We start from the raw sequence: 20,586 nt of genomic DNA on the forward strand, positions 1-20,586 counted from the left end.
TTTTTTTTTTTTTTTTGGTACTTGGGATTGAACCCAGGGGTGCTTAATCACTAAGCCATGTCCCCAGCCCTTTTTCAGTTTTTATTTTGAAATAAGGTCTTGCTAAATGGCTGAGGCTGACCTCAAACTCGCAATTCTCCTGCCTCAGCCTTTAGAGTTGTTGGGATTGTAGATATATATATATATATATATATGCTAGTGAGGTCGTCTTCTCTCCTGTCTTTTGTGGTTTGAGCATTCTAAAGCTTATTCTGAATATGAAGAAGGAAAAAAAAAAAAAAGCCCCAACCCTGAAAACTCTTGAATCTTGGTTCTAAAGTGAATCTCTGAAGAAGGGAGTGTGAGTGGTAATTATTCCAAGCACCTGGAAACATGTTTACAGAGAAGGAAACAGGGCCTAGGAATGTGCGATGTGGCCCTGGCTACACGGCTGGGCAGTGGCTGAGACCAGGATGTCCTAGAGTGTGCTTTGCATAGTAGTCCTAGGTGGTGGGCCCAGGAGGCAGGTGGGAGGGAGAAGGGAAATGAGAAAGAAGGAGGGAGGGAAGGAAATAAAGAGATCCCTTGTCCCAGATAAAGTCCAGTTAGTTTCCTTCCTACAGGACTTCTGGGAAACTGTGACATGTTGCCAGGGACATTTATGCTGCATTTCCCTAACTGTTTGAATCAGAGGGATGTGAGGCATCTTGTTCAGGAGCACTCTTGGGGAAATACAGTGTTGCCCTGTGCCGCCTCCTTAGAACCCTGCAGAACACTTCGGTTCTCTAAATTCCAACTCTGTGACTTTCATGCAAATACAAGTGATTTTAAATGTCACTGGTTTCAGAGCAATTTTTCGGGCTACTTTCAAAAAGGAAGGAGTGAACAGCCCTCTAGCCCCTTTCAAGCTCTCTAACTTGAGAACAGAATGTCTTGGGCAGTTGCTTTGCCCATCACTAGTTGATTTAGAAGTGCAGCCTGAGATCATTTCAACAACAGACCCCTGAGTTGAACAGGCCAGCTTTGTGGTCCATTGACTATAACTAACACAGGGTAAAATAAGGTTATCTAGTGCAGGAATGAGGGTATTTGTTTCTTATGAAGTCAATTTAACACATGTAAAATTTCAAATATATTTTGTTCAAACTGAAAACTAACATTGTCATTAGCTGGTTTCAGGTTTATTTTGTTGTTTTGTTCACTGCCAAGTTCAACTTGACAGATCAACTTCAAACTAACACATCTACACATACAAAACCTGCAAAAAAATTTGGCTCCCATGTGAGCTGGCCCCCAAGCCCCCTCAGCAGGACAGCTGCATAAACCACGGCATGCCATTTGCCTTAGTAATTCTTGGAGCACTTAATATTGAGATAATTTCACAGCCTGTTAAAATGCCCCCATCACTCCTGCTTTTAAAGGTGTTGTTTGGTTTCATCCAAATGGCCATTAAGATGTTGAAAAAGAAAACCACTGAGGTGTGGCAAGCCCTGATGAATCTCATATTGTAAAAGCATTGAATTGTGAAGGTCACTATGCACCAACCAGTCCAGTTACTTTAAAAAAAAAATAGTGCCTATTTTTTTAAACATTTTGTTTTAGTTGTAGATGGATACAATATCTTTTATTTATTTATTTTTTATGTGGTGCTGAGGAGAGAACCCAGTGCCTTATACATGCAAGGCAAGCGGTCTACCACTGAGCCACAACCCCAGCCCGTGCCTCACTACTTTTTAAAATCACAATATTCACTTCTTTTAATAAAAGTAAATAGTTTACGTGATTTTATTTTCAATAAAATCACGTAAACTATTTAATCCTGACATGAAAAACTAAAGGCAGATTGGCAATGTGAATGGTCTTATGGTTAAACTTGCTTGACGTATTCTTGAACTATTTATATATAGGCTTTGATAGGATTAAATATTAAGAAACCTAAAAGGAATCTGTTTTCAGGGCCTTTCAAAAACCAAGTCAGTCATCCCACTCCTTTCTTGGTGTTCTCATTTCATGTGAAAACACATAATCCAGGTCCTAACCCTCAAATATCCCATGAGTCTGTGTGAATTACATTCTTGCACATCTGAAGTACTTTCTTGCGGCTTTTTTTGGGTTTTGCTTTGTTTTGTTTATCCTACACAACTTCCTTCCTTCCTTCCTACCCTTTCCTCCCCAGGGCTTTTAGAGATAGGATAACCAGTAATCATGTCCTCCTGTAGTAGTGATGGGAGATCTAGATCCCATTCCTCCCTCAGCTCCTGGCCAGAGGAGGATGTAAGTAATAATGGCCACCTTAAACAACACTGCTATTCAGAACATGGAGATCTGGGAAACATCCTTGAATTCAGAGAGCAAAATTAGCTACTTCTTAAGTAATGTGCAGCTGCTCTGCGTGGAAGCGGAGGTACTGTCTCCCAGAAGGCAACATCCCCTTGCATGTCTTAGCCCCTTGCAGGAGGCCTTCCAATAAGTTGTCCCCACTGACAAGAGCCTCCCCCCACCCCCAGAGTGCTCATGCACTTGCCACCCTCAGTGAATCCACAAACAGAGGGCAAGTTCTTAGGAAAGCCAGGCAATTCAAATGCTTCCTTCCCAAGTGTTCTTCTGAAGGGCCATTGGGATTCCAGGAGCCACTGTGAACCTTAATAGCTGACATTCTTTCCATTTCTTGCCTTCCTGTTGTGAGTGGAGAGTTTGAAAACGCCATTGACTCATTTGTCAAGTTCTGATTTAAATCCAGGGCCTTGGGCCAGAGCGAACACCTGCTATGCAAAAGCTAAGCCTACCAAGGCAAAAGCCCAAATGGATCAATCTCCTAAGTGTGACAAGCTCCTTCGATCTAAATGCCAGTGGCCAACAGGCCCGTGCACTTGTTCACTCCCAGGGCTTCCACTTAATTTTCTTCATGGGAATGATTTGCTGGAAACAGAAGAGCAACCTCTTGTGAGGCACTTCATATCAAAGCGCTTTTGAAACTGCACTTGGGACACCAACCACTCCAGGCTGGGGGCACTCGATTAACTCGGAGTTAAATTAAGGCACATAAAAGACGTTGTTCCTGAGGCCTCTCGAGTGAGGGACAGGGTCAAGACAAGTCTCCCAAACTGATGGAGATGGACACAGAGACAGGAGAAAATGATCATGAGGTGCGAGAAGCAAGAGATGCTTCAGGTCAGCTCTGGCTCTATGACCTCCAAGCTCTGAGTCATCAATCCTTTATTTTGGGAGGAAGGACAGTAATGGGGAGTGAAGCCTTTACCACTGAGCTATATTTCCAGTCCATTCATTTAGTTATTTATTTAGACAGGGCCCTAAGTTGCTGAGGCTGGCCTTGAACCTGTGATCCTTCTGCTTCAGCTTCTGGAGTAGCTGAAATTACAGGCTTGTGCCATTGCTTCCCAATGAGTGAATGTTCCTTACATCTCCTTTTTCTCATTTTATAAAGTGAAGATGAGAAATTCGTACTTGCATTAAATGAGAATGCTGGTAAAGTACTTAAGGCACAGCACCTGGCACTTAGTGGGTACTCAATAAATAGTGATGATTATAGCTTTCTGTGGTGTCCCTATTGTTGTTATTGATTCCTAGGGTTAATTTTAGGGCCAGATGACCTCTTTTGGCTCTGCCCACAAAAACTCAAGGCGCTTTTAAAAGTTCAATAAACACTTGTTTAAGATGCATTCTTGTCTCCAAAAGGCAGTAAAACAAGGCAGGAAAGTGCAGCTCCTCTCCCAAGAGGAATCAGAAACAAAGGCCCTTTGAAACAGATGAGACTGGTTGGACTTTCCTTTGTAAAATGAATGCACAGGAGGAGCCCTGTACAGTAAACCCCAGGATTCCCAAGAGTCCTGGTGACTATCTTTTAGGCACTGAGTCTTTGCCTCATTCTCTTAGAATAACTTCCAATTAGTGAAACCTTTGGACAAACATACTGAGATTCTTATCAGTTTGTAGCTGACTTCCTACAAAAATGTCCTGGTTTCTGATTCATGTTTTTCCAAGTTCAAAGGACCCCTTCTAAGACTGTTGTCTCAATTTCTGGAGGTAAATCCAGGTATCCGTATTGTAATTAGCTTCCCAAGAGATTCTTATGTATCCCCAAGATTGAGAAGCACTGATCTGAATGTTGCTAGAAAGGAGAGGAAGGGGTATAGGCGGGCAGGCGGGGGGGGGGGGGGGGGGGGCTAGTTGGGGTGGGGGGTTGGGAGGGGAGGCAGAACACCGTGGAGACTAGGAATTCTTTAGTCTAAGTGGAAATCATTTACGCCAATTTTGTCACAAATCCAAGATATCTGGGGTAAATGGTTTCCTCATTTCTCCTTCATAAATCAGCATGGATATTCTTGGCAGGCTTTGCTCCTCTGCAGGGTGGGCAGCTGTGAGTCAAGCAAAGGGTTTATCTCCTCCTCTTCTCCTGACCTTGTCTTCCTGCCTTTTGCAGATGCAATTCTTTCCTGAGCTGCCTTGCAGATAATTATTTTAGCAGACAAGCTCAGGGCCTGAAGGATACAGGGTATATTCTTGAAAGTAATAACTCCAATGAAAGGTCTCAGCTTCTGAATAAAACCAGTGAATGGGAGTGAGCTGCCATTTGGTTTAAGTTACCATTGAGCAAATGGAGGCCTCTAAGAATTTAAGGTGCTCTCTAATATTTCATTTTATTTTAAAAAGTGAGGGGATCTAGGGAGCAGCAAACATTTTTGTGATCTGGGCCATACACAAAAGTTTTCCAGTGTCACTGATTTGATGGTGGGGATGAGGGTGAAGGCACCATAAATCCAGACCTCTTTAGACTCTTAAAACATGGGAATTTCAGTACATTAATCTCCCCTCTCACGTATTTATTCAACAAATCCACAAATGCAACAAAACAAAGAAAACTTTCATTTAGAATGTTCAAGGAAGTCTTTCTTATTCTTTCTAAAGAAACTGAAGGAACTTTTGTTGGCGCACATCACAAATCTTACCTTCTTTTGAATGGTATGAACAGATAAAAATGTTTAAGCTTAAAAGAGTGTTATGTGTAAGAAATGCAAAGTATCATTATTTATCCAACTCTTTTCTGAGACAAGAGGATTAACCAAAACTAAAGAAATGAACATGAAATTATTATACCACTTTTTAAAAAAATAGCTGAAATCAGAAAACAGTTTCCTAGTACCACCTATATCTTACGTATTTGACAAAAGTAAATAATACTAGTACACAAATATCCCCAAATGCACATCACAAACTGCATTCTACTTTACTTGATCTTCTCAGTTTTGATGTTGTAAGAAATGTATTTATAGGGCTGGGGTTGTGGCTCAGTGGTAGAGTGCTTGCCTAGCATGTGTGAGGCACTGGGTTCAACTCTCAGCACTGCATATAAATAAATAGATAGATAGATAGATAAAATAAAGGTCTGTCAACAACGAAAAATATATTTAAAAAAGAAATGTACTTATAGCAGTTATTAAAATTAAAGTGTAGCCCAGCATATGTAAGATTATGGGTTCTATCCCCAGCACTGAAAAAAATAGGGGACTATTGGTAATTATGAACAATTGAACACTTCCACAAATTTCACAGCAAGGTTTCTTTTTTCTTCTCCCCCCCCCCTTTTTTTTAAGTGCTGGGGATTTAACCCAGAGGTGCTTTACCAGTGCTACATCCCCAGCCCCTTTTTAAATTTTGAAACAGGATCTCACTAACATACCAATCTGGCCTCAAACTTGCAATCTTCCTGTCATAGCTCCCAGTAGCTGTGATTACAGGCATGTACCATCATGTCCGATAGGACTAACAAGGTTTCTATTATCTGATCTGCATGTGTAATGAATTATACTATCAGATAGTGCTTAAAAGGCTGGAAGACATTCGTTGTGTGTTTTAGAATAAAATGGTAAATTTAAGGGAAGCTTTCATGGTTCAAATTGTAAGAATGGAATATGCAGGCAAACAAATAGTAAGAAAATATACCTATCATCAACTGTATACTGCCTAGATAAAACTCTTAAAAAAGTTCACTGGTATAGGCTATATAATTGGGTTGACAAAATAAAAGTTATTTTTTTCTAACCTTAAAGGATCCTTAAAATGCTCCGTAGGGTTCCTGCCCTGAACACTAGTTATCTGTTTATGCACTTATCTGCAGCTAGTACTTAATGTTTGTATATAACATATTTAATGTATAACATATATAAAAATATATTTACCATATATGGTCATTTTATACTTACTATACAGTTTGCCCTCCCTATCTGTGGGTTCCATATCTGGGGATTAAACCCAACACAGATTGACACTGCATTAGGTATTATAAGTCATTTGGGAATGAGCAAGTACTATGTCATGTCATATGACACTTGAGCATCCTCAGATTTGGGTATCTGTTGGCAGGGTGTGGGGCTCCTAAAACCAACCAGTCCCCTGCAGGTACCAAGGGAGACTGTATATTTAAATATATGGTTGGGGCTGGGGCTGGGGCTCAGTGGTAGCGTGCTTGCCTAACATGCACCACATATAAATAAATAAAGTTCCATCAACAACTATAAAATATTTTTTAAAAATAAATATATGGGACATTAACTTAATATACAGTTGTACACACTCAGCACACACCCTTTTTCAAATCTCTGGCTGAAATTATCCCTGGCTCAAGAAAGCAAATGCAGGGAGGGCTAAACTTCCCTTCTCTTGCACTAGTATCAACTAAAATAATTCCACAAACTTCCAACTTTTGGAATCCAATTGGGTTAATATTCTAAAAATCCAGTCAAAAGACAAAGGAATTATTTAGAGATACATCCAAAAATCTGCTCATTAGTTGCATGCACCTTGAAATACATCCTCCCCAGAAGTAGAGTTGTCAGGCAGGTAGCTTTCTTGGCCAGACTGCAAATCACTTCCATTCATGAAGGAGCTGTGAGGAGAAAGCAACTCTGCTATGTCACCACTTGTACCACTCAACTCCCATCTGCCCAGGATTCAAGTCTTATTCAATCCACACAAATGAGTGACAGAGGATGCTTTAACCTTCCCATAATTTGCATTTGTCTTTTGAGTGAAGGATGTTTATCACCTACTTGAGCATTCATTTGTGAGAGGTGGGGGTGGAGGTCAGCACACTGGAGACCAGCTCTGGGAGTTAGTCTCTAAGTGGTTCCAGCTTTCCAAGCTTCTTTCCTTTTCTGAGTTTTTACAACAAAGAGAAAGCAAGAAGGGCCTGCAGGAGTGGGTGGGTGGTTCATCCTTTGGAGTCTGATTATCATCTTAGCACCCTACAGCAGGGGCATGAAAGCTGGAAAAGCAGCAAATCATCGCCCCAGATTCTGTAGGTCCAGAGTGGACTTCAGAACCTTTATATTTTTGCAATGCAGGGGCTCAACCCCAGGGCCTTGTACATGCAAGGCAGACACCAAACTACACCCCCAGTCCTTACTTTTAAAGTTTAGATAATTATACTCCAGCTATAGCATTTCCTATAGGATAGTTAACGTATTAAAGAGGAAAAGGTGATTTGATTGCATTTTATTTTAGGTGCTGGGAATAAATTCAGGGACTTGGACATGCAAAGCACCTGCTCTACCACTGAGATATCACCGCCCCCCAGCCTAATTTCATTTTCATTATACAGTCTTTTCCAGTCTTTCCTTGGTGGGGGGGAGTTGAAGGGGTAGATATGAATAATGTAGAAAGTCCCTTCTGCCAAAAGAGAGAAATCATTTGGATTTCCCCTTACCCAGTCAGATACTTTACATCTGCAGATAATGAAAACTGAGATAGTAAGTAGACTTTTTGTCACTGTCATAGCATAGAGGATTTAAACAAAAGTAAATATAGGGGGCTGGGGTTGTAGCTCAATGGTTGAGCACTTGCCTGGCATGCATGAGGCACTGGGTTTGATCTTCGGCACCACATAAAATAAATAAATAAAACAAAGATATTGTGTCCACCTACAACAACAACAAAAAACATAAAACAGATTAAAAAAAAAAGTAAATATGGGCCGGCATGATGGCACACACCTGTAATCCCAGGCACTTGGGAGGCTGAAGCAGGAGGATCACAAGTTTGAGGCCAGCCTCAGCAATTTAGCAGGCCCCTCAGCATTGTAGCAAGACCTGTTTCAAAATAAAAAAAAATCAAAAGGACTTGGGGATGTAGCTCAATGGTAAAGTGCCCCTGGGTTCAATTCCCTGTTCTACCAAAAAAAAGTTGGGGGGTGTGGTGTTAAGTTTAATGTCCAATTCACTGAAATTTATATAATAGCTGCCTTGTTTGTGTCTTCCCTAACTCATTTACTTCTATGACTCAGGTTCCTTATAATGCAGTGGTTAGGCACTAATTTTGTCCTTACAGGTGGGTATTCCCACATGCAAATGTGTTTTCCTAAGTCCATTTCCTTAGCAAATCCACTTACCTCAGATGTAGCATTTTCCATCTTTGAATAGGCCAAGGAACTTGAGCCAGAGGGGAAAAGTGACCTTAAAATATGCCCGAACTAGCTGGGCACAGTGGCACATGCTTGTAATACCAGTGACTCAGGAGGCTGAGGCAGAAGGATCACAAGTTCAAAGCCAGCCTTAAAAACAACTTAGTGAAGCCCTAAGCAACTTGGCAAGAAGTATCAAAAAAAAAAAAAAAAAGGAATAGGGTTGTGGCTCAGTGGTTAAGCCCCCAAATGGTAATACTAATGTCAATGCTGGTTTCTGGTTCACTTCAGCTAGATACCCTCTTTGATGGTTCTAAAATCAGTAGGAGTTAATAAATTCACAGTAGTCAAAGTTTGTGGTGAAGGAAAAAAAAAAAAGAAGAAGAAGAGCATTGAGATCATATCCCTTCTCTCTATCAATAGAGATCCTGCCACTACATGATTCTTCTGGCAACTCAGAAAAGACACCAGAGGTAACCCTCAGGATGTTCGGAGGGACTCAGGCTGTGAAAGAATAACAAGGTTCAAGTATAAAAGTTCATGAAGGAAAAACAAAAATACTTCATGCCTGCTTCCCAGCTCTCATCGCCCCACCCAAGGGTAGTATAAAAAAAAGGGTCCAGGTCAGTCAGACATTTTCATTCTGCTTTAGTTATTTTGTTAGAAGTATGCCTAAAAGTCTGCAGATGAGCTGAAAATGTCCGTAAGAAGCATGTTACATACAGGTCTATCTAGCATTGATAATACTGTGAAAGCCACCTTGGGAAAGAAAATACTGTGTCGAAGAAAAAAAATCTCTAGTATAAATGTAATTTGCCCTCATTTCTAATTTTTTAAAAATACTTATCTAAAAATCATACTAGAAGTGAGTTTTGTCAATAATAGCACATCATGGTGAACTGAACTTGATCTAACAACCAGCATAAAATTTTCAACCCATCTTGGATTAGCAAAAATTAAAAGTATAAATAAAAACAAAAGAAACACTATAAAAGAAAAAACAAAGACAAAAGTTGAATTTACTGTGAAAAATCTGATTTTATTTTCTGAATCAAAAAGAAGTGTATTTGTGTTAAATTTAGAATGTTTAGTTTTTCCATTCATTTTTCAAAATACTTTCCAGACAGTGCTCAGAACTGTGTAAAAGTTACCATCCAATACCATGTTTTCTAGGAAACCTTTTCTTCAAGGCATTGGCAATTCTAATTTTAAAGTAAAAGAATTTAACTACTCTTAGAAATCTCAGTGACAATGAGTTTCAAGAGCTAAATCATATTTCTTTTAAAGCAGAATTAAAAAAAAAAAATTCTGAGGGACTCACACCTGACAACTCCAATGAAACATAATACCTCCCAACGTCCAAACGATTAAATGCATCACTTCAATAAGATAGGAAAATTATAAAATGGAATTTTATTGTGTGTATGTGTGTGTACACACACACGTATATATAAATACACCATTTTAACTGTCATGTTTGGTAGCAGAATCATGAAATAAAAACAAAATCTACATTCAAGGGACAATTTCGTAAATACTCTTTTTGTTACTTAAGAGTCCATCCTATTCTTTGTTGTTTTCTATTCCTGTATTTTAAAATCACGACCAAAGGCCAAGAGTCGATCTGAACTGAACAGTCAGTAGGTTCTACTGTTCCTACATATAGTACATGTGTCCTTTAACAAGCCCAGGACTCAAAATGTTGGAGAATTTCTAAAAAAAACATATTTACAAATACTTGAGAATTCAAAGCGACTCTGAAAGCCACATTCCAAGATCTAGTAGACATTCTTCAAGGGCTGTTCATAGGTACTGAAGCATGTCCAGCATGCACACAAACTTACTTGTTCAAACTGAGGTAAATCAGTGAACAATACAAGCGAAGTTGCATAATTAAGACTAACCTCCTTTTTTTGCTTATTCCACAAACTTTTAAATTTTCTCATAAAAAAAGAGAGCCAATTTTTCTGATTTCAGCCACCAAAAAATTAAGCCATTTCTTGGGGCGGGGGATATAGCTCGCCAGTTGAGTGCTTGCCTCGCATGCACGAGGTCCTTGGTTCAATCCCCAGCACAGAAAAGAAAAGAAAAGAAAAAAGAAAAGACCATTTCTTTCAAATTTCAAATCCATTATTAGTGAAGAATGTTTTAAAGGAAAACATTTCCCCACAGAACCTAATACAATTTCTTATTATTTTTCAAATTTAGAAAGAACTCACGCCTGGATTTGATATTTTTTCAGACAGCAAGCAATACTGACAGGATTCATAAATAGGATTTTCTGACACATGCAGGAAAGTCTGCTAACATTCACAACATTCCAACCACTCTTCTTTCAAGCATAAAAGATGGCTGAGAATTGGCAGTTATTAGTTTTCAGTACAAATACACATTTAAACCTTGATTTTTTTTGCCAACATTTTAAATAGTCAAATTTTATTCCACTTCCAGGGTTCAAATCAAACAAACGAAAAACAAATGAAAATTACAACTGGCAACAAGTCCCATATGCCAATGTTATTTTTAACCAGTAATTGTAACCTACTGCCAGTAATTATTTACATGTATCTGCTTGTTTTATTAAATAAGCACTGGTCAGTTATATAAGAGAAAATTTGCAAGAATGGTACTTGGCAATGGGTTATCTTAAAGCTTCTGGAATAAATAAGTATTTAGAAAACACCAGCTCTTAAGCATTTTTTTTTTTATCTGTAATTTGAGTTAAAAAATGCATTTTTAAACGTTACTTTTCCACTGATAGATTCTGCGAGTCTAGTCCCAGGTAACATGGGTGACTTGAAATAAACAAAATAAACAAATCCCTAAGCCACATAGTAATGGAATAATATACTTGCTTTTAATATGATATGGAAACAGTTCCAGGCAGACAAAAAGAAGAAAATCTGTCAAATCAAAGTACTGTAAATAAGGTTCATTTTATATACCTCCAGCAGAAAACCTCAAAAAAATCACAATCAAAAGATTACCTACTCCCCCCACCAGGCAAAAAAATCATTTTAGTTCTGAGCTTAACATTTCCCTAGGATGTTAATAGGAGAAGATTTAAAGCACTTAAAGCTGCAGCAGTAACTGTAGAAAGCGCAACACTACAGAGAAAAGCCCTAAAGGGTTCAGGGCTGCCCACCCATCCATCCCTCACTACCCCCCACCCCAGTAATATGTAAAAGTTTTTCTTATGCTAATAAAGGCATACCACCTATTGTGCTAAAGACTAAAACTAGCAACATTAGAGCAGTAAAGTGAAAATAGGAAGCCTATAGGATTTATCTAAATGCCTACTTAGAAGAAACAAAGCAGCAGACAGGACCCTTTGCCCCCTGGTTGTGTTTGCAGGGAAGTAGTTATATTAAACAGCCAGATTAACTCATTTAAAAAAAAAAAAAAACCAACAAACCTTCCCCAAGGTACCAGAATAAAACTTGACCTTTTCAGTCAAAGGGCACAGAGAGGCCTCTTCATGTCCTGGAGTTGAATGAGTTCAAAGATTGGCAATAAAGGAAGAAAGAAAGCGTTAGGGGTGTGATTGGAACAAGCCTTGCAGTTTATCGAACGGTCACACCAAGTTTTTCCAGCACGCGGACACCCTTTTCTTGGTACTCCTGTCGGGTCATCCAAAAGTTGTCTTTGTCTTTCATGATATCTGCTAGAACTGCGCCACCCAGGAAGACCATGTGCTTTCTGCGAGGTGGGTCTTCGATTCGAATCTTAAATTTCTGAAGAAAGGATAATAAAATGTCTCGTAAATATAGGGCTTTCTATTTCATGAAAATGACTTTTTCCTCATATTCACTTGTTGAATCTAAAAACAACCCATAATATAAGTAGGACAGCAGGATTTGGGATCCAAGGCCCAGAAACATTTAGCAATTTCTCCCGTGCTCCACTCTAATGTACTTGGAACAGTTCAATTCACTCCTGTTGTCTCATTTTTAACAGCACCCCCTTTCATTCTCCAAAGCATGCTGATTTGAGCAGGGCAAGGTGGCGCATGCCTGTAATCCCAGCAGCTCGGGAGGCTGAGGCAAGCAACTCAGTGAAACTCTGTCTCTAAATGAAAGACAAAATAGGGCTGGGGATGTGGCTCAGTGGCCAAGTGCCCCTGAGTTCAATCCCTGGTACCAAAAAAAAAAAAAAAAAAAGTACACTGACTTGACAGATAAGTTACACAACTAATCACTTTACCAAGAGTCAAAATACCAGATGATGGACAATGATGTTGAGGACACCAGAGTAACACTGAACCAGCTTTCCTTCCTTCTTATTTTTTTTCCACTGGTAGGGACTGAACCCAGGGTCTTGTGCACCCTACATAAGGGTTCTACCACTTAGCCACACCCACAGTCCTTAAGTTCTTTTCTTGTAAGGAAAGCTCACTTTCTAAGGTCTCAAATTCAAATGAAATGTTCTTCAAATAAACAAGGCCAAATATGGTCAAAACAAATCATGGGGATGTTGGAGAAAATGAACACAGTAACTAAGACAATTGAGAAAAGTTTTATACTCTGTAGCTACTATAATTGTCTAAAAAGGATAAATCCTAATCTGTATAGTCAATATCTGAAAGAGAAACCTTCAAATGACATAGTTATTTTATGTCACAAATTCTGCAAAAAAGACTTAAAAGTAACTATGTCCTCCTGCATTATGGCTTTATGTCAATAAATAGAATGTAGAAATCTGATAATCTATGAAACAATTTACTCATTAGTCAATTCTGAGACCAACCTACTGTTACTTTTTGCTATTAAATAGGAGTTGGCAAATATTCTTTTGTAAAGGGCTAAGACAGTAAATACTTGGGGATTTTCAGGTTTATGGCAGCTACACCCATATGTAGCCAGAAGACAGCCATACACAGTATATAACAATAGCTAACACTATTGTAAACAAATGGGCCTAGCTATGTTCCAATAAAATTAACAAGGGCTGTAATGTACCCACTTCTGCTCCAAGGGAAACTAAATAGCCGCTGAAGACACACTGCTTCGCCTGCAGCTTTCGCAACTGGCTGCTGTTCTTCTGTTCATACTACCTTCCTAACCCTAGTTGGGTAACAGGAGTTCTTGTTCTTCATTGCTTCTTTTATCTCCCTCCTCCCTGAACTCCACAGCTGCTCTGAAACTCATTCTATCCAACTACTCCATCCATCAATTTTCCTTGTCAAAGTCCTGTTATCTATAGATTCTTGCAGACATCTACACATCTCCAGGTTATTTCCTCTCATACCTATTCTTGGTTCATGAATGCACATATTCTCTCCATTTCCTGAGATTCTTGGTAACTTTCTTCTTCTCTTCCTCTTATACTCACTTAGCAAATACCAACTTGGGTTATCACCTTTCAACTTTGCACCTACCCCCAAGCAGCTGAGTTGGATAGGAAAGAAAACCAACCACTTGCTTTAAATGTAAACACGTCACTAACCTAAAAAGGGCCTGAGTGCTAAATGGCAATCCTATTGCATTTCTCCACTCTCTGTTCCATTCTTGAAGAAACCAATTCAACCTCCTCCATTTTAAACCTCTAACATTTCCATCTCACTTCTCCAAACTATGCTTCTCCATCTACCTTTGTTTCCTTCCCCTCTACGAGTCTATTTACTATAGCCAACTTATCCTTTTAATACATAAATCAAATCTTATCATTTCTCTACTCAAAATCCTCTCAAGACTTTTTTTTTTTTTAAAGTTCCTCCCTGGAAGACTTTTCCCTTGATCGATACAGGTCTCTCATTAAAAGTGAGAGACCTTATCAGAGAGGTCTTTCCTGATCACACTTATAAAGAAACATACCACCTCTCCAACCACTAACATTGTTTTGCTTTTAACCTTATTTTTCATTATAGCACTGATATATTACTTAAACTAAAAGCAGGGACTTTATTTTGTTTACCACAATTTTGTTTGTACCAGCACCTAGAACAGTGTTTGGCACCTAGATGGAGTCCAAGAAATGTTGGCTGAATAAACAAATGATCCTATGTGATGGATTTTAAATTATATGTATAATTCAATAAAATCAGAAAAATGAGCAAAGTACTTAGACAACATGGCTCCTTTACAGTCTTAATTTGTTTAACATATGTAAGTCCATACTCAATTTAATTTCAATTTGAGTCATCTGTGAAAGATGTAACATTAGTGTTTCCAAAACATACAGTACTCCATAATATATAATCTCATTATCTAAAAAAGCTGACCAAAGACAGTGAAACAAAGCTTAGAGATTAACTCAAGATTAAAAGACTCTTAGTTGAGTACATAAAATATATAGCATACTTCATATAGTCCACAGCATTTTGGTTTGTTTTTCTTTTTGTTTTTGGATACAGGGGAGGGCATATGCCAAAGAAGCATCAATTACCCCTAGTATAAAAGTTTCCAATGTACACATCAACAATGATCAGTTAAAGTCTGTTCTAAGAGCTAATGATAGTTACAAGGATGCACAAGAACTGAACATATGATAGGAGAGATAAGACATGTAACAAATAGCGAGAAAATAACCTAAAGTCAGAATTATGATAGGCTAAGAGTAGTGCTGAAGGCCAACTACATATTCAAAAAGTTAAAAACAGAACAAAACAATACCCCAAATGGAACATTTATTGTTTCATAGTATATCAGATTCTCCTTCTGCACTTAGTGGCATGCTGGAGTCCAGGATGTGTGTTGTTGAACTAGGACATTTGGCCTCGACCTGGTCACCTCAATGCACTAAATAAGCGGTGACCTGGTAGCAACACCATTCTTGGATAGAATTTACCTTGAACCATTTACTTTCAGGCTACACTTCATTGCAGTAGGAATTTGTTTAGGAAGACTTCTTGCTCCCTCTGGTGGTTGTAAAGATCCACAAGCTTCTTTACATGGTTCTAAAATAACATTAACTATTGCATTGTTATTACTTACAGAAAGTTTTTCCACATCTCCTTTTAAAACTCTTTCTAAGTAAAGCTGTTTAAGTTCTCGTTCCAACCTTGATGGCAGGCCAGGATACATAGTAGATCCTCCAGAAAGCACAATGTGCTTGTAGAACTCAGATCTAAGAAGAGACAATAGGTATTCATTTGGGGGTTTCAGATTAGGAAAACAGTTAAGTCAGGGTTACTGCTATTTATTTTCTTTAATTTTTTTTTTTAAAGGACAAAATCTTGCTATATTGTCCAGGTTGGCCTGGAACTTCTGGGCTCAAGTGATCCTTTGGGGGCCTCAAACTCACTACTATACCTGGTACTAGGGTTACTGTTAATTTATGTCAGCCTCAGGGGGCTGCTGGGAGGATTAAATAAAATACCACACATAAACCACAGGGCTAAATGTTTGCTATTGCAACTGCTATTGGAGAACAAGTCCTCTTTACATATAAAGTATTAAAATCTGATGAAAATACTTCTAAAAGCACATGATACACTTATTACATATGTAATAAGTGACTACGGTTTACATTGAAAACCTCCAGTATTTAGACTGTTATCACAGTGTTTCCCTGAAGCCACGGGGATATGTGTGTTTACTATGATTAGCTATACTGTACTCTGACTGAATTCCCACTATTCAATTTTTCCATTGCCTTTTTAGTTTTCCCTTTTGTTCCTGTGCCTTAAGGCTGTCTTTCATTATTTGGCTAGAAAGATAAATGTGTCTGCTTCTCCTAGCAGTCAGTCCCTTTTTTCTTTTTTAAATATGCTGCTGTTGGCTATGATTTCAGAAAATCAAATCTAAAATATCTTCATGTAGTAAAAGTAACAGAATCTTGATGAGAGTCTGAGAGAGTCTTCTTACAATAAAGTTTGGAAGCTGGGTCATTTCCATTTTTTTGCCAATTCCAACTGGCTTCTCAGTTTTTACCTGCCTCCAATGGCTAAGGCTGCTGCAACTCTAGCTTTTAGAAAACCTCTGTTTCCTATTTAATTGTGGAAATAGGAATTATGAAGTTAGCATAAGCCACACGTGTGAAATGTGGTTTCATGTGATATGTACATATATGTCAGCATCCAGAATACACAAAACAAAATCAGTCGTGCCACTTTTCCTATGCAAGCTCTGTGGAAAGGGTTCTAAATTTGATGTGCTTTAGGAATGCCAGAACTTTAATCACCACCAACGGGCATGCACTCTTAAATGTAACTCTGTTGTTAATGTCATTAAATCAAAGGACAAAAAGACCTGCCTAAATAATTACCATGAGAATTTACCACAATTATGAAGGCCAGATTAGATTTTTTATCATCTTCTATTAGGCTTATAGTTTGTTGTAAGCCAACTGCTATTTTTTTTTTTTTTTTTTAGAGAGAGAGAGAGAGAGAGAGATTTTAATATTTATTTTTTAGTTTTTGGTGGACACAACATCTTTATATTTTATTTTTATGTGGTGCTGAGGATCGAACCCAGCACCCCACACATGCCAGGCGAATGCGTTACTGCTTGAGCCACATCCCCAGCCCCCAACTGCTATTTTTATTCATTTCTATTATTATCTCTCCCCAGCCATCATAAGAAATAAACAAACAAATAAATGAATAAACACATACTTGCTTTACAAAATTGCTCCTGGGTCAATTTCTTTATAATTTGGGTATAGAGGACAGCTTTCTATGACTCAAGCTCTGGGTGCAACAAAAGATAAGATTTCAAATCTTTTGATATAACTAAATAAAAACAAATTTTTGCACAGCCAAAAACACCATGTGCAAAAACCAAATAGCAAATAGTGAGAAAAATACCTGCAACTGTTATCACAGAGCTAAATGAGTTTTTAAACACGGAGGAAAGGGTTGGGGATGTAGTTCAGTGGTAGAGCATGTACTTAGCAATGTGCCTGGGTTCAACACCTAGCACCACAAAAGTAAAACAAATGAACAACAACACAGAGAGAAAAAACACACACACACACAAATTCTATAAAACAGTCAAAAGCCACGGAACAGACAATTCACACACATACACAAAATACAAAAAGTGGCCCCTTCCCCAGCACCACTGTAGAGGTATATGGCAAAAAAGTGGCCCTTAAGCATATAGAAATAAGGTCAGCTTTACTCTGTTTTGGGTAGGGTGAGGCAGTAGTGGGACTTGAACCCAGGCCCTTGCATATGCTAGGCAGGACTCTTACCACTGAGCTACATCCTCAGCCCTTTAAAATTTTTTATTTTGAAACAGGATTTTTGCTAAATTGTCCAGACCAAGCTTTGAACTTGTGATCCCCCTGCCTTGGCCTCCCAAGTATTCAAGTGGTAGGGGTACAGTGCACCCAGTTGTAACTTCACATTTATTTATTTATTTTATTTTGTGCTGGCGTATGGGGGATTGAATCCTCTGCTCTATTATTAAATCCTTTTATTTTTTGATTTTGAGGCAGGGTCTCACTAAATTGCCCATGCTGGCTGCAAACTTGTTCGCTTGTTGTTGTGGTTCACCTGCCTCAGCCTCCAGATGCTGCTGGGATTCCAAACCTATACTCCACCCTTTTTAATATTGTATTTATAGATGGTCTTGATAAGTTGCTCAGGGCCTTGCTTTTAAGTTGCTGAGGCTGGTTTTGAACTCTCAATCCTCCTACCTCAGCCTCCCAGACTGCTGGGATTACAGGTGTAACTTCACCCTTAATAATAAAAAAATATATATATAAAACAGGGCATGGTGGCAAACACTTGAAATTCCTGTGACTGGAGATTGAGGCAGGAGGACCTCAAGTTCAAGGCCAGCCTCCACAACTTAGTGAAATCCTGTCTCAAAAATAAAAATTAAAAATAAAACAAGTTGGGGGCTGGGGCTGTAGCTCAGCAGTAGAGTGCTTTCCTCACACATGTGAGGCACTGGGTTCGATCCCCAGCACCACATAAAAATAAACAAACAAAATAAAGATAAAAAATTTTTTTTTAAATAAAATAAAAAAATAAAACAAGTTGGGAATGTAGCTTGGTGGTAACTCTCTCTATATATACCAAATGCTCCTGAGTCTGATCCCTAGTACCACATTAAAGAGAGAGAAAAAATACAAATTAAAACTAGACAGATTAATTTCTCACTGACCAGAGTGATTTAAAAGTAATAAAATTGACAAAACTTGGAACAAGGCTGTGGGCAAAACTACTACCCTCATATGTTCCTGGGGGGAGGAGAATTTGATGATACCTAACAAAAATATATGCATTTACATAAAACAAGAGCTTTTGCACAGCAAAAGAAACAACAGAGTAAAGAGGCAAACTATTAAATAGAAAATACCGAAAAACCATACATCTGATAAATGGTTAATATCCAAAATATATGAGGAACACAACTCAAAAGCAAAAAATCAGATTTTAAAATGGACAAAGGAACTGAATATTCATTTCTCAAAAGAACACATACAAATGAACAACTGATATATGAAAAGAAATGCAATTAAACCAGAATGATGTATCACCTTATACCTGTGAGAATGGCTATTAGCAAAAACATGGAATACAACTTTTGGTGATGAGAAAAGGAAAACTTTGTATACTCTTGGTGGGAGGAACATATATTAGTACAGCTATTATGGAAGATAATGGAGATCCTTCAAGAAATTAAACAACAGAACTAACATCTGCTTTAGCAATGCACTCCTGAATATATACCAAAGGACTTAAAATCAATATGCTGAAGAGACAAGTGCACTCCCATGTTTGCTGCAATATCAGTTACAATAGCCCAGATATGGAATCAATCTAAGTGTCCCTTAACAGATAAATGGATAAATAAAATGTAGTATTATATGTAATATAATATAATTTCCCTTAAAAGGGAAATACGGTCATTTATAGCAACCTGGATGGACCTAGAGCAGATTATGTTAAGTGAAATAAGTCAGACATAGATAAATACCACATGATTCCACTTCGATGTGGAATCTCAAAAATTTGAACTCATGGAAGCAGAGAGTAGAATGGTGGTTACTGGTTACCACAGGCTGCGGGTAGAAGTAGGGAGATGTTGATCAAAGGTTATAAAACTTCAGTTAGACAGCAGGAATGAGTTCAAGAGTTCTATTGTATACTATGATGACTGTATTTAATAACAATATAATAGATACCTGAAAAATCACTGAGTAGTTGTTTTTAAGGAGTAGGTATTAAGGACTGAACCCTGAGCCTATAACATGCTAGGGAAGAGCTCTACCTCTGCTACATCCCTAGCTCTTTATATTTGAGACAGGATCTCATTAAGTTGCAAAGACTAGCCTCAAACTTGCTATCCTTCTGTCTCAGTCTCCCAAATAACTGGGATTATAAACCTGTGCCACCATAATCAGCTAAGAGAGATTTTGAATGTTCTCATCAAAAATTGTATGTGAAGTAATGTATGGAGTTAATAAATTCAAATTTATCCACTCTATAATGAATTCCTATTTCAAAATATCACGTACAACAGAAGGACAATTTTTGTCAATTAAAAAAGGCATGCATGCTAGGTACACCGGTGCACACCCATAATCCCAGTGGCTCAGGAGGCTGAGGCAGGAGGATCGTGAGTTCAAAGCCAGCCTTAGCAAAAGCGATACACTAAGCAATTCAGTGAAACCCTGTCTCTAAATTAAAATACAAAATAGGGCTGGGGATGAGGCTCAGTGGTTGAGTGCCCCTGAGTTCAATCCCCAGAACAACAAAAAATAAAAAGGCATGCATTTACCAGTTGACATAGCAGTCAGAATATACACATCCAACAATACAATACACACGGACACACATATGTTATTTCTGATCATGATATTGGAATCTATTTAAATAACCAATAATAAAAGATTCATTGAGCCAGGTACACATGCCTGAAATCTCAGCAACTCAGAAGGCTGAGGTATGATGACCATAAGTGTAAGGCCATCTTGGGAAATTTGATGAGATTCTCAAAATAAAAAATAAAAGGGATGGGGATGTAACTCAATGATAGTGTCCTGAGGTTCAATTCCTGGTGCCACTCCCCTGCCCTGCAACAAGGGGGTGGGTTTCATTGAATGAAATAGAATATATTCACATAATGGAGTACTACACAAATGGAAAAAGAATGAAGACAAACTCGATGAAATGATATAGCATTATTTAAAATATATTGGTAAGTGAAAAAAAATTATAAAAAAGTATTTAAGTAAGCTACCTTTTTTATAAGAAAAGCAATAAGAAACACAGAAACGACAAACCAGAAACTAAT

At 38.2% G+C, this 20,586-nt stretch overlaps 1 protein-coding gene across 3 annotated transcripts in view; it reads right to left on the reverse strand.

Annotated features, from left to right (window-relative positions):
* Positions 1 to 11,140: 11,140 nt before the first annotated feature.
* The window catches only part of ACTR2 (actin related protein 2), a 40,640-nt gene continuing 31,194 nt past the window's right edge, over positions 11,141 to 20,586 (reverse strand). For all 3 annotated transcript variants that reach the window (XM_081264053.1, XM_081264054.1, XM_081264055.1), the window contains 2 exons: positions 15,328 to 15,460; positions 11,141 to 12,129 (listed from right to left, as the gene is read on the reverse strand). In XM_081264053.1, the coding sequence (XP_081120179.1) occupies positions 11,959 to 12,129; positions 15,328 to 15,460 (304 nt within the window). In that variant the 3' untranslated portion in view covers positions 11,141 to 11,958. The remainder of the gene's footprint in view (positions 12,130 to 15,327; positions 15,461 to 20,586) is intronic.

The sequence above is a fragment of the Spermophilus citellus genome, assembly GCF_964194105.1.
Source record: "Spermophilus citellus genome assembly, chromosome: 13".
Lineage (NCBI taxonomy): Eukaryota > Metazoa > Chordata > Mammalia > Rodentia > Sciuridae > Spermophilus > Spermophilus citellus.